The sequence below is a fragment of the Ctenocephalides felis genome, unplaced genomic scaffold, assembly GCF_003426905.1.
Source record: "Ctenocephalides felis isolate EL2017-DRISC unplaced genomic scaffold, ASM342690v1 CF-g0.4_SCAFFOLD_03572, whole genome shotgun sequence".
Classification (NCBI taxonomy): domain Eukaryota; kingdom Metazoa; phylum Arthropoda; class Insecta; order Siphonaptera; family Pulicidae; genus Ctenocephalides; species Ctenocephalides felis.
In genome coordinates, this window is record NW_020539726.1 from 42,369,442 (window position 1) to 42,385,304 (window position 15,863).

General features: G+C 29.7%; 1 protein-coding gene across 1 annotated transcript in view; it reads right to left on the bottom strand.

Annotated features, from left to right (window-relative positions):
• Positions 1 to 283: 283 nt before the first annotated feature.
• LOC113388529 overlaps positions 284 to 15,863 on the bottom strand; it is a 17,676-nt gene continuing 2,096 nt past the window's right edge. The window contains exons 2-11 of the mRNA XM_026625901.1: positions 6,577 to 6,836; positions 6,445 to 6,522; positions 6,163 to 6,374; positions 4,421 to 4,570; positions 4,274 to 4,349; positions 2,594 to 2,781; positions 2,391 to 2,535; positions 833 to 1,024; positions 566 to 771; positions 284 to 503 (exon numbers count right to left, since the gene is read on the bottom strand). Coding sequence (XP_026481686.1) covers positions 284 to 503; positions 566 to 771; positions 833 to 1,024; positions 2,391 to 2,535; positions 2,594 to 2,781; positions 4,274 to 4,349; positions 4,421 to 4,570; positions 6,163 to 6,374; positions 6,445 to 6,522; positions 6,577 to 6,836 — 1,727 coding nt within the window. The remainder of the gene's footprint in view (positions 504 to 565; positions 772 to 832; positions 1,025 to 2,390; positions 2,536 to 2,593; positions 2,782 to 4,273; positions 4,350 to 4,420; positions 4,571 to 6,162; positions 6,375 to 6,444; positions 6,523 to 6,576; positions 6,837 to 15,863) is intronic.

Consider the following 15,863-nt stretch of genomic DNA (forward strand, 5'->3'; position numbering starts at 1 on the left):
CTCCGTAACGGCTGGACTTGCCTTTGCCAAAAACTAATCAGCACATCTCCCTGTCAATAGGGATCGAATGTTTTTTAAAACCATTCGAATCGGTTGATCCGTGCGCCCGAAAACTTGGACGAAAAAATGCGGATACAAAACACACACACTCACACATCCATTTTTTCTGAGGTATGACAAAATGTTCAGAAACCTTCATTGAAAATTTTCATTTTCGATTTTCGGCCCATTACTATAACTACCCTACGGGAAGTTAAAAATATTAATATTTTAACCAAAGCATTTACCTTCTAGGTTTTGCATTATTCACACCAGAGCCTACACCATTGTTGCTTCCGCCGATTCCCATCCTGTTGCCTTCGTACCTTTCACCAGTGAGGGACTCGTAGAGGGATTTGAGGTCTCTGATTGTTGGTCTTTCTGGTTCAACAGGAGCTGGTGACCAGGTCCACTGGTTTAGACGTTCTCGCAATTGGCGCATGCGGTTTTGCTCCAAACTAAGACTAAAGGTAATAAAAGACATAGGTATGTTCTTTATAAACCCTTCAATTTTTTTTTATCTTACCCGTAAGCCTCGGAGTACCTCCTATTGTAGTCTCTGGCATGTTTCATCCCATTCACCAATTTGGTATTCTTTTTCGCTAACAAATCATTAGCTAAATTTCTAGCCTCATCACCACGTAAAGTCCTATTATAATCCCTTGCAATACGCACGTCGTGTCTCCAGAAATGACGAGCACTGCTCGAACGTAAAGGAGCCACTTCCTTAACCTGTAATAATAATCACGTATAACATCATCATGGTTTTTTGCCATGTATTTTTTTTTATTACCTTTAGTACTAAAATTCCAGCAGCATAAATACAAATGACGTTGACCAGAGTCAGACACAAGCTGATGAAACCCATGACGGCCAATTCGACGGCCTGGTTCGATGAATATTGTTGAGTGTCGACGATGGTGTTGAATTTGGTCGAATTGTTCTGCCAGATGAGGTAGGAAAAGGACATTGCCCATACTAAACCCTGGAGAGAAAAAAAAGAGTGCGCGTAAGGTTCACACCCGATTGAAGTAAAACTAATTTGCTACTGTACAAGATGGCATTTAAGTAAAAATAAATACGTCATATAACAAATTTGATTAATGTTCATCAGTAATATGGTAACACTCGCGATGCAAACATTTATTAATGTCGATTATTATACACATTTATATAATAATAAATTATAAATTATACATTTATAATACCATTAAAAACATGTATAATATTTAAAAACTTTAATATAATTGAAGTCATACTTTAAATATGATATGATCGGTTTGTCATTGTAATTAGCATTCAGCATTTAGGACCTTCATTAGAGAAATGAAGTAATTGCTGATTAATAAATTTGTACAAAGGAGTCTACTGACAAAATAAGACTAGAGAATTAAAAAAAAAATTTGTCGAGTTGAAGACAAAAATGGACTCTACTTACAAGCAAACTAATCAACATTTTTAAAGTTGAAGGAGAATATTTAAAGAGCATATTACTTAACAACAAGTAAGATTTGAAGAGGGACTGACGAGCAAATTGAAGAGTTATTTGGAATATCAAAAAAGAACTGTACTGAAAAGCAATGAATTAGCGACGTAGACTTAAAAAAAAGACTCTACTAACACGCGAACTAATTAGAATTTTAGATTTAAATTAATTGGCAACTTAAGATTTAAAAAGGGTCTCTACTGACTAGCAAATTAATAACATAGAAGATAAAAAGCAACACTACTGACAAGCAAATTGCTTAGTAGCGATATGAAAAGAGGCATTTTAAAGGATTCTGCTCAAATAAAGTACATTAGAATAAAAAGAGGATTTTGCTGACGAAAATTATGTATCGACTTACAATTAGTAGATAAAAATCGGAGTCTACTGACGATCAAATTCATTAGTAATCTAAAAACTAAAAAAAGACTATTGGCAAGCAAATGTATTGTGAATTTTATATCATGCCCTTTTAGTATACAATGTACTTTTTCGGCTGACTATTGTAAATTCATCAAATTTATTGAATGTCCCGACCTGGATAGTTGTAAATAAAAGAGATAATAATAAAAAAAAAATTAAAAAATTGGCAAGCAAATTGTTATATGGCAAAAAGTTCTAAACTTGGAGTATAGCTCTGCACGAACTTTGTGAACCAAATAAAAAAAATTGATATGCCATTTGACTTCGAAAATAAATCTACCAAAGACGAAAAAGGTGATAAATAAAGCGAGAAAAAACTCAAATACAAATAGATCTTGCTTGGTATAAGGTGAATTAGAAAGACTTAAAGGACGAATATACATGAAATCACATATTTTAGAAGTAAAAAGTAATTTATTACCAAATAGTTCTTTCTACTTACTGCATTTACAGCAGGTGGTAAAAGCGATGCAGATATAGCAACTCCTACCAAGGACCCCGTATTGTCTCCCAAGACCGCCAAGGCTCCAGCAGCACCCGATGGAAACGCTATTAAGGCTCCGACCCACAAGGAACGGATTTCACACCTGTTCAGAACATTACTAAATTTATAATTGCTAACTCGAACAGAATATTTTATCTTACTTCGATAACATTTCGTTCGTTGGCCACTCTCCCACTCCGTATCTGTCGTCTATCATACAGATGACCAGGCCGAAGAGAAATCCGATGAACATTGTTAAAAGAATTCCGAGCATTTCATTGACAACTCCCAGACGCATCAGGCTGCGATCGTGGATGCAGGTTCCGAAGGTTCCAGCAATAATAGGTCCCTAGAGGGAAAAAGGAAAATTGAATATTTGAGTTCAAGAATTTAATTTAGAGTGATAAATATTGAAGTAAATGTTGACACACGGATGTCAACAAAATAAACCTTCAAATTGTTTTAAAAATAACGTCCAAATATTAATCCAGAGTCTAACCAGATAATTCAAAAAACGTTCGAATATATTATTAAGCCTATATTTAAATGATTGTCCAGATAATTGAAACAAAACGGCTAGATAATATTAAAAAATATCTCGAAAACAGAAGGAGCAATATTTAAAAAAAATATGAATGATTATTTCAAATTATAATTTATAATCTTCAAACATTTAAGTCCATTTGTCTATTGAAAATGCTCGATTTTTTCTTCAATTCAATGGCCACCAGTTTGTTCGTCAGTAGAGTCCCTTTGTGAAAATTGTAATAATTTACTGGATTATTTTTTTGATAGTTTGGTCGTTAGTGAAGTCATTTTTTCTGTTACAAATTGTAGTTATTTACTGGATTTTTGTTTTAAGTCTATGATGACTAGTTTGTCATTAGAGTCCTTTTGTCTATTACAAATTGCAATATTTCACTGAAATGTTTCTCCAGGTTGATTATGACCATTTATTTGTCAGTAGAAGAGTCTCGTTGTTAAAGATTTACTCGATTCTTGATTCAAGTCGATGATTATTAGTTTGTTCGCCAGTAGAGTCATTTTCTTTTCTTGAATCTTCTTTCAAGACAATTATTATCAGTTTGTTCGTCAGTAGAGTCCTTTTATTTGTTGTAAATTGCAACAAATTACAGGATTTTACCTCGAAGTCGATTATGATCAGTCTGTTCGGTAGTATAGTATAGTCCTTTATGAAATACATTAAAGAGAATTCATGGTGTACGTTTTGGCACTGTATTTGAGCCATCATTGGGATATGGTATCAACATTCAGCAACGTTACAAATTCAAACAAAAAAACACAGCTTTAAACACATAGTTTGCAAAAGATTTTTTGCAATAATGTAATCACGTGACTGACTTCGTATGTTATTTTATTTTGACCAAAATTTGTTTTTTTTAATACAGTGTGTTAAAATTTCATAAAAATGCTTTTGCCTCTGATGACATCCTTCAGCAAGTTAACAAGCTCTTAGCAGAAAAATACATTTTTATAAAATTTGAACACACTGTATTAAAAAAAACAAATTTTGGTCAAAATAAAATAACATACTAAGTTAGTCACGTGACTAAAATATTGCAAACTATATGTTTAAAGTTGTGTGTTTTATTTGGTTTGAATTTGTAACGTTGCTGAATGATGACACACAATGTTGAAACATATATATATATATATATATATATAATATTATATATATATATATCATATTATATATATATATATATATATATCATATTATATATATATATCATATTATATATATATATATATATATATATATCATATTATATATATATATATATCATATTATATATATATATATATATATATATAATTACCATGAGTGGCGAAATAAGCATACTAGACACCAAAAACACAGTGCTGTCCTCAACTAGACCCAAAGCAGCTAAAAAACTACAAAAAATATGTAACATATTTACTTTACAAATTATTATTTAATGTTGATGAAAACAGAATCTACTTACGCTGCTATTATTAGTAAAATCATAAAATCGAAAGTCCAAGCCGCCTCTGCCTTCACGCTTTCCACGACTTGTGCAACTGTGAGTCGCGCACCCACTGACTGAACGAATTTGTCCCAGGCGGAGGAAGCTTTGGGATGCGCTGCATTGTTCCTAGATAAAGGATAGTTAAAAATAATAACTAGTGGGCCGCATGGCATCGTGCCTTAAGGCAAATTGCTGGAACTTCCCACTTATAAGTGCATTTTAAATTGGGCGACGAGCGTATCCTACAAACAACCTTGTGTATGTTTATAAGAAATTTGTTTTTTTTTTACGTTTACAAGACAAGACAAGACAATGGACAAGAGTTCATTTTCTTTTTGAATTTGATTGGTTGATAATTTGGAAAAATTTTGATAATTTAGAAATTTTGTCAAAATTTTGAAATTTCTTTTAGAAGTATAATTTTTTTTGGAATTTTAAAAAGTTTTTTCTAAATACATATCTTGAGAATTTAGAAATTTTTGAAAATATTTGATTTTTTTTTTAAATTTTCGAAATATTACCATAGAAAGAATGTATGTATGTGTGTGTGTGCGTGCGTGTGTGTGTGCGGATACAATTTTTCGTCGACGATTTCGGGAACACCGATCAACCGATTTGAATAATTCAAAAAACATTCGATCCGTATTGATAAGGGGACGTGCTGATTAGTTTTTGGCGGAGGCAGGTCTAGCCGTTCCGAAGATACGGGGCAAAAAGTGCCAAAAACGGTAACACGGTTTTTAAAAGAACGGAGTGTCCGATTTTAAAAATTTACAAAACATTTTACTTGTATTGACAAGATGAAGTTCTGATTAAATTTTTGCGAAGGTAGGTCTAGCGATTATAGACTCTCAATAAAAATAAGTTAAAAAAATGCCATTTGGCGGTCAAAAATGTTCATTGGACATATGTACATCGAATTATCAGATATTTTATAGAGATTTTAATAATACGTACACATTCTGTATAATTTTTTTTGGGTTCCGTACCAAGATTTTTAATTTTAAATTTCATGTATATAGTTTTTGCAAAAGGCACGTCTAGCCGTTTCGGAGGTATGGAGCGTAAAGGGTGTAAAAATGGTCATGCAGTTTGTGTGAGAACGGATCATCCGATTAAATTAATTCAATTTAATTAATTAAAACATTTTGCTTGAGTAGACGGTGTGCAAAAAATGCATTTACAGAAAATTTCTTAATTTTGAAAATTATCAAAAAAAAATCAATATTTTGAAAAAAAATCAAAGTTCCAGTTTTCGAAATTTTTCATAAAAAAAACTAAATTTTGAAAAATTAAAAAAAATGATTTCTTACAAAAATTTGAGAATATTTCGAAAATTTCAAAAATATATCGAATGTTTTCAAATTATCAAAATATTTATAAACGTTTTTTTAGATTTCAAAAAATTTCAAACTTCTAAAAAAATTTCAAACTTCTAAAAAAATTTCAACATTTAAAAAAAAATTCTAAATTATCAAAAAAATCAAAATAAAGAAAAATTAACATTTGTAAACGTACACATAAGTTGTTCATAAAATACGCTTTTTGCCCAATTCAAAAAGCACTTGTAAGTACACAGTATGTATTTATAATAAATAATCTATTTGAAATTATTCAAAACAATTAATGATCATTTTCATTCCTCGAATGTTTAATTACGGTACGGAAAGTTCCAGCAATTTGCCTTAAGGCATGATGCCACTAGTTTTACTACTTACTCGTCATCCGAGCTTCCGGAGCCTCCGTCTCCGTTGTTTCGATCTCTGGCGTTCAGTGTGCCCCCTTGGGCTCCTTCTGGAGGATCACCTTGATAGTACAAGGCGCAAGGTATCACACTGACAGCCGAATTCAGTCGAAGCCCTATTCCACAATCGGAGAATACTTGAAGGACGCGCTCGCAGGATGCCCCGGATTCTATACTAAAGAGAACCTGTAAAAATATAAAAAATAAAAAATATGGATTTTTACCATTAATAAGTGAAATTTTTAGAAGATTTTACCTGATAATATCTGCCTCCTTTGCCATCGCACCAAACAGCATTATCAACTCCCATACTGATCAAAAGCTCACGGAGCACCTGAAAAACCCAAAACAAGTAATAACTCATCATTTCACCTTTACCTTTTTTTACCTTTTCCATGGGCATAAGGGGCCCTTCGCTTCTACCACCATCGTCATCATAATTCTCCTCTAACAATTTCCTCGAACCGCCCCTTTTCTCCGCTAAAATGGCACTGGTTTGTCCCACGAGCTCCCTGAAACCGTCCCAAGACTTCTTTAGAGCCTCTGCGCCCCCCACGAACACATTCTCGGGCTTCTTGCACAAAGCTATGGGAGTCCTATCGTCCTGACACAACTCGTCATGGATTAGGATCACACTTTCGTCATTACCTGGGTAAAAAACAATTGTAGTATTATTGTAATTATAAATAGTGGTGTATGGCATCGTTTCTTAAGGCAAATTGCTGGAACTTCCGTACCGTAATGAAATATTTGAGAAATTTTAAACGTTTTCAAATATATTATTACAAATACTGTAACTTTCATTATTTTTGCTATCTTGTTATATCTGACAATGAGCAAATCAAATGTAAATCATAAATCATTTTATCTCCAGAACATTAACAATCGTCATTTCATTTCGAATTCAATTTGAAAAAAAAAAAGTTGCCACCGTAGTATAGTCACAGTCTAAACGCATTTGCAAATAATTCCGTGCGTCATTTTCACTTATACTGTGCTTAGCTTGGCGGCATTTTCACATTTTTCAATGGTTTTCACAAAATTGGAAAAGTGTTCTACTACATAAACAGTCTAAACGCACTTGGGTAAACATTTGTACCAGAGAGGCGCTTAGACTGTGCTTAGCCTGGGTAATTTTTTGAATTTTTAATCCAAAATTACAAAAATATTTTATGGAAAATAAAAGAAGATGTAATAATTTTTTATTCTCAAAAGAAATTGTTTTGTCAATACGAGCGGAAAGTTTTTTAGATCATTCAAAATCGGACGCTTAGTTCACCCAAAAACTGCCATTTTTTGCACATTTAGCTCTGTATCTTCGAAATGGCGGTACCTGTCTTTGCCAAAAACTCTTTTCCCAATCATTACAAATTGAATGTTTTTTAGTTCATTCAAATACGATACTCCGTTCTCTCAAAAACTCGATTTCTATTTTCTGCACTCTTTGCTCCGTATCTCCGTAACGGTTGGACCTGCCTTTGCCAAAACCTAACCAGCACATCTCCCTATCAATAGGGATCGAATGTTTTTTAACTTTTCGTAGGGTAAGTTATAATAATCACAAAGCAATCGAAAATGAAATTGTTTATATATGTTTACGTTTCAGAGGTTTCTGAACATTTTGGCATACCTTAGAAAAAATGGATGTATGTGTGTGTGCGTGTGTGTATGTGTGTTCGGATACAAATTTGGTCGACGATTTCGTGAACACGAATGAAGCGATTTGAATAATTCAAAAAACATTCGATTCGTATTGATAAGGAGACGTGCTGATTAGTTTTTGGCGAAGGTAAGTCTAGCTGTTCCGAAGATATGGGGCAAAAAGTGCCAAAAACGGTAACTCATTGTTTAAGAGAACGGAGCGTCCGATTTGAATAATTCAAAAAACATTTTATTTGTATCAACAAGATGAAGAACTGATTCCATGAAGGCAGGTCTAGCGGTTTCGGAGATCTAGTAAAAAAAGTAAAAGAAAACGCCATCTGGCGGTCAAAAATGATCATTAGACATATGCACATTAAATTATCAGATATTTTATAGAGATTTTGTCAAAATATTTTAGTTTCTCAAAAATCTAATTCTTCAGAGTAATTTTTTTTCAAAAGTTTTTTGGTACTGGAAGTTCCAGCAATTTGCCTTAAGGCACGATGCCATGCGCCCCACTAGTTAAACCATTCAAATCGGTTGATCCGTGCGCTCGAATACGTGGACGAAAGAATGCGGACACAAAACACAAAAATTTTCAGAAACCTTCAAAACGTCGAGATTTGCAAAAATTTTCATTTTCGATTTTTGGACGATTACTATAACTACCCTACGGGAAGTTAATTATTATTTTTTCTACTGACCTGCTATCCCGTTGGATTTTATATTGTGTGGTAGGAAAGTGCGCCCCTGTAGCAACCCGTTTTGATGTAGATCGGCAGGGGTGCTCGTCTGGGGTCCTTCTGAGCCTCGGCGGTTCAAATCTTCGGTTAGAGGACGCTGCGATAGTTCTTGTTCGTATTGGGCAGACGGGACGCAAACCACGAATAAAACACCGGCCATTGCGCATAAATGTTTTTTTTTTTTTGTTTATAATAATTTATTATTGCACTTTATTTTATAAATAACTTTTTGTTCAAATATTTTAAATTTTTAACACTGATGCGATTTTTATATTTGAATAACTAAATAGCAATTAAATTAATAGTAAAATATATAATTTACCTGTAAAATTAAAGTGAATTTATATATAGTTACTCAGATATTATAAACATTACTCAGATAATTTAAATTGAGCTCATTATTTTTTTAAAAATACTCAAAGTTCGCACAAAACTAAATTTTATTCGGTATTTAATTCGAAAATTTAAAAAAAAATGCACAAATTTAAAAACAAATGTCCTAATTTAAGAAAAAACACACACTTTATCTTATAATTATAATTATTTAAAAGAAAAATGAATAGAATTTTAAAAACAATTACGCACAGAAAATTAAGAAAAAAACATCAGAATTTAAAAAAAAACGGACGGAATTTAAGAAAAAATATGCACAGAATTTTAAAAGAAATAAGCAAAAAATATTAACAGAAATATGAATAAAATTTTAGAAAAATATCCACATTAAATTTTGAAAAAAGGACGGAATTTTAAAGAAAAACTACATTAAATTCAAGAAAAAATATACACAGAGGTTTAAAAGAAATATGCAGAGAATTTTAAAAGAAAATGCACAGAATTAATAGAAAAATGCACAGAATTTTAAATGAAAAATTCGCAGAATTTAAGAAAAAAAATGCACAGAATTTTAAAAAGAAAAATGCACAGAAATTTACAAAATTTCTAGAGAAAAATTGCACATAATTTTAGAAGAAATAATATGCGCATCATTTTACAAGAAATTGAACAGAATTTTAAAAGAAGATCTCAAAAGAAATATGAATTAAATTTTAGGAAAAAAAATCCACAACGATTAGATGGAATTTTAGAAGAAGAATACACTAAATTTGAGAAAAATTATGCACAGAATATTAAAAGCAAGATTATGCACAAAATATTAAATGAAATATGAATAAAAGTTTGAAAAAAAATTGAACTACAATTTAAAAAAAAAATAAGCGAAATTTTAGAAGAAAAATGCACTAAATGAAACTAAAAAGAACAAATATGCACAAAATTTTAGAAAAAAGTTTACAAAATTTTAGAGAAAAATGGTCACAATTTCAAAAAAATTCTCAGAATTTTACAAAAATTCTAAGAAAAAAATATGAACATTTTAGAAGAAAAATGCACAGAATTTTAAAAGAAAAAATATGCACAAAATATTAAATGAAACATGAATAAAATTACAGAGAAAATTGACCAAATTTAAGAAAACTACACTAATTTTAAGAAAAAAAAATATGCCCAGAATTTTTAAAGAAAAATGCACGAATTTTAGAAAAATGCACAGAATTTTAGAAAAACAATTAAAGGGAAAAATGTTTAGCAATTTAAAATAATGTTCACAAATTTAGAAAGGTTTTCACAAGTTTAGACAAATGCTCACAAATTTAGACAATTCTAAGAAAATACACAGAATTTAAAAGAAACATTCTTACAATTTCAAAAAAAATAATGCTCAAAAATTGGACAGAATTTAAAAATGTAGCTCTAAATTAAAAAACAAACGCTCAAAAATTCACAGTATATACGAAAAATGTTCAGAAATTAAAAAAATGACTCAAACACAAAAAAATTCATAGATTTTAAAAAACTTTAAAGTTTCAAAGTCAACATCACGAATTTAAATAATAATTACAATATAGTTTTATAAACACTAAATAAAATTTGAAAAGAGTATTAAAATTAAATATTATTTTAGCATTAAATACTATTATTATCTAATAATAAGTGAGTAAAGTTTAATGTTGAAAAAACATTTAATTAACGTGTTTATCGCTTAATAATTCGAAATAATTTTAATAAAATTTATAAATTTAATAGAAATTTAATGTATCCAAAAAACTTGATTTTATATCTACCAAATATTGATTACATTGAATATTTCTTCGATATAAATTTCAAACACTAATAAATAACCTTTCAACACTTGCACACAATTTTAATATTTCTTTTACAACTTTTCACAAAAGATTTCTTGAATTTTTATAATTAAAATTTAATTTAAAATGAACAATTTTTGTTGTAAAAACTACATGGTAATGTGCAATGGCCTCTAGCCTTTGCTAAAATGGAAATAAAATCGACATGAGGTATTTTAATTCCAATATCGTTATGTAATATTTATTTTAATAGTTTTTGTATAGCCAGATATTGAAATTTGGGGATTTTATTAACTGTCGTAGTACCTGATAGTAAAAGAAATATTAAATGTAAATAAAATTTATTAATATTAATATGAATATAAATTTAAAAAATATTAATATAAATATAAAATTGACTATATATTAATATATAGTTGTTTAAAAATATATACATATAATAAAAATAAATTAAAATAAATAAAAAATACCAAGTTTTTATATAATATAGCAAATTTAGTTTTAGAGAGAAGAAATTTTTAAATATTAAAAAATATTTAAAAATGTTCAGAAATTTAAAAAAATTGTTTAAATATACACTGATAACTTTTCTAATTCTTATTAGAATCTTGTTCGATTTCTGGAATACTTTTTAGTATTCACAATAGTCTCAATAGTTTTTGTCTTTATTGGTTAAATAAAACTGAAAATTAACTATTTAATTGATTTAATAATTATATTTTCGAATTTATACTTACATAATTAACATGTATTTATACATTTGAATTGAATTTAAGTTTCTACATAACTTTTAGATTTAACTTTCAGTCATTGTGTTAAAACTAATTTAATAAATGAATAAATATAAATTGAAAATTTACAGTTTTTATTATTATTATTGTTACAATATTTTTCTCAAACTGATATAATTAATATTTAAAAATAAATAATATAAAATTTATATTATCAAATCTCAACATGAAATATGTGCATTATAAATTATAGTAATTGAAAATGATATTTTTTTATAATAAAAATAATTTATTATTAATTTTTTTGCAGATTATAATTTTTATGTTTATCTGCAGTTATACTAGGTGTAAGTTAATAATTTATTTAATAAACAAGAATTTAAATTTAGTAAACTTTTAAAATTGGGACGATAAAATGTTCTAAAAAATATACTAACAAAAAAAATATATTATTATAAATATGGCACTTTCTACAAATGATATCATTTTTTTTAATAAAAATGGTCTCAAAATTGTAACAGAATAATAGTCTCAGCTTTTTTTTAACAAAATTGTAAGTTGAAGAAATGTTCAAAATTTGAAAAGAAATGCTCACATTAAAAAAAAATCTCAAAGTTTAAAGAAAAATGAAAAAACAGATATGCCCGCAGTTTTAGAAAAAAATGAATTTAAGAATATGTTCAGAGTTTAGAAAGAAAAACTCAGAGTTCAAAAACAAGTGGTCAAGTTTTAAAAAAATCCAAACATTAATAAATTTTTGTAATTCAGCCACTTATTGTAGGCTTATCATACTTTATAATGCATCTTAAAACTTTTAACTCTACCTGAAAAATCTAACCAGCACGATTCCAAACTGTCTTTTGAAACGATTTTGAATTTCCACAATCTGTACAGAATTTTTGGGATGAATAACTTGCACTTATCTGCTAATTATGAAGAAACGGCTTATCCGATCGTCTCGCAAAACAAATCTCGCCAAATTTCACCGAACAGCTTTTAAAATTTCAAATTCTTAAAACCGTTTTTTGAAAAAAAACGTCGACAACTCATATTTTGTCTCATTCTCACTCACAGTTTTCAAATAGCATCCATCTCTATCGCTGACATAACCCCTCTCGTTCCACTATCTAGATGGCGCTCGGCTCGGCTGGCTGTCATTTTTCTAAATCGTGTGCGCCCTGTCTCAAACATGGAAAGGCACTATGGCGCTTTCACAAAAAAATTCATTTTAATGACACAAGGTGTTATCAATTTTTATTTCGTATGATATAACTAAATTTCAAAATTCATTTTTTATGTCCGGGGCTCCGTTAATCGAATACAGTGGTACGAGCATATTATGGGAATGGTACAGGCCAAGGTAATACAATTCATTTATTTTGTTTTTTTTGCATCGAAAAGTCAAATGGAGATTTTGAGGTTAGGATATTCATTGGTAAATGATAAATGGATAATTCACAATTTTGTAGGTGATTAGGTATTATAAATGTATATCTGTATGTGGGAAATTGATTTTTTACATATTTTGTCTTTTGCTGAAGGTTTTGGTGTTGAATTACAAATGGACTTGAGGTTGCGCAAAGTTCTATGAGAAGTTTATTTAGATCTATTTACATAACATGTTTTGATTATTTTAGGTCTTTTCAGCGTAAAATCAAATATAACTATTATAATTAATTCATTTAAGGAATTGTTCTTGTGGACTTCAAATGGTGTAATATACCTTAATGAATTAATCGATGACATTATTGAATTGTTGAATGTTAATCGAAATAGCCAACCTGATAATCTGGCACTAAATTGTTCTTGTGGACTTCAAATGGTATAATATACCTTAATCAACTAATCGATGACATTGTTGAATTGTTGAATGGTTCTCGAAAAAGCCAACCTGATAGTCTGGCACTAGATTGTTCTATTGATGATGTTCAAGACAAATCTTTCAAATAACTTAGAAATAACCAGAAAAAGAGTTATTTTTCTATAAGAAACGACTAAACTCAAGTTTTTACCCATTTTTGGAACGATTGATTACGATTGATGTCATTTTAAATATGAGACATGAGTTGGGTAGTTTTAAAATGTAGTTATAGATATGTTAGATAAATGCCTATTTTGGTTGTATGCATTGTAGGAGTTCTTTGGTCAATGTCTGGTGGCTTTTCTTTGAATTTGTTTAATTACAATAAAAATTCTTTTTAATGTTCTAAGAACTAACTGTACTAATTTTGTTATTTTAGTTTTTATTCTAGTTTGCTAGGAGAAAAGTGAATTAAATGGTAATTTGTCTAAGAGAAAATGTTTATATTCTGTCCTTAGATATGTGGATTAGTCATAAAATCGAATTGTACAAGAAAAGAGCATTGTCACAACCGTCCCTCGGGTCCATAGAAATAAATTAAAAACAATAAGTACTAGGTAACAATAGGTAATAGGTAATAGCATGAAATATAGATATCTAAAATACAAAACCGCAGTAAAAGAATTTATAAGCTACTGCATATCGTTTCAGAGATATTTGCTGAAAATCATTTGCATAAATTGTAATTTTTCAAATGTGTATATCCCTTATAGTATTTGAACTGCAACCGAAATATATTTATAGCACATTCCTTCTGTCATAGGGAATATATCCTGCAATTCCCATTATTTATTGTTGATGAGAAAACACCAAAATGTTTTATAATGGTATGGCATTGCGCCTTAAGGCAAATTGCTGGAACTTCCCAGAGCGTAACGAAATGTTCGAGGAATATTAAATGTTTTCAAATAGATTATTATAAATACTGTAACATTGTCTAATAATTATTTATAAGAATCATTTAAACTGAATTGCAAAGTTAAAATTATTCTGTATTCTTCGAACATTTCGTTACGGTACGGAAAGTTCCAGCAATTTGCCTTAAGGCACGATGCCATACACCACTAGTTATCTGTTCAAATTTCACCCAAAAAGGATAAGAAATCAAAGTTGGTAAATAACTACTAATGTTCGATTTACTATTGGCTCTTTATGAGCAATTTGCTCTAGATCACGTTTATGTAAGGCACTGATAGAAAGCAATAATGGAAACTTGTTCGAACAAACATACTTCATATTTTTTCCTTTGGACCCTATATCAAAATCAGTATAGTTTAGCTGTTATGACGACTGTCACTAATGTACTCTGACACAACCGTGCTAAATACGATTTTAAAAAAGGAGTGCGCGTAAGTTTCACACGCGATTGAAGTAAAACTTATTTGCTACTGTACAAGATGGCATTCAAGTAAAAATAAATACATCATGTAACAATTTTGAATAATGTTTATTAGTAATATGTGGTAACACTCGTGATGCACACATTTATTAGTGTCGACCATTATACACATTTATATAATGATAAATTATAAATTAATTAAATAATGTAATAAATAATGTAATTAAAGTCATACTTCAAATATGACATGATCGGTTTGTCATTGCAATTGGTATTTACGACTCGAACCTTTATTAGAGAAATGAAGTAATTGCTGATTAATAAATTCTATAATATTCGTTAACATAGTGAATTATGTAATAATTGTGTTTGAAGAACTTCATGTAATTAAAATTAACATACATTCATTGATTGATTGTATTTTTTTTACTTTTTTGCTGACGGTACAGTCTCATTCTTTGAACAGCTGTAATATCTGTTTTGCCTAAAAAATATTTTCCATTTTTAATAACTTCAAAGATTTATGGAAACTACGAATAATATAGAAATAATTTCTAATCAATAAATTTGCGTTTAGTACACGGTACAAATGTTTAATTTGTTTTATTATTTTCAAGGAACAGGGTAAAATATTCTTTTGATTCAGGCATTTTTTTATTAAGTCAAGATTAGTACTACGATGTAACTTTAAAATGTTTATTTATCTACGTCGATTTCCTTGTTGATATCGGTACCCATACAACAACAGATATATTCACTCGACACGACGACTAATCACAATCGACCCACTTGAAATGATTTCATCGAATTTCATTTGTACGGATTTACACCCTAGTCGCGCCTAAAATTACATTTTTTGCCCTAATAATTACCTCAATTATCCTTTACTTAGGAGGATAAGTATGCGCCCCTTCACACACAAGAGCCCTGCCAGGACACATCGAAACAAGCGAGAGAAGTTGACATAAAAGGTGTATCTGTAAGTATGTATTGGCTAGTTGGCCGAATGATTTAAATTTTAAAAACAATTATTAACTAAATTTAATTGCGTTTGTAGGCCAGAGTAGATCGGATAAATATCGAAGGTTTGGGGCGGACCAAAGATGACATCTTAGAACAATCTGTTAAGGAGCTTTTTAAAGCCAGAATTCCAAGATGTTATGGCCAAAGCCCCACAAGTAAGGATAATGGAAATATGGTTTAAATTAATAAGCAT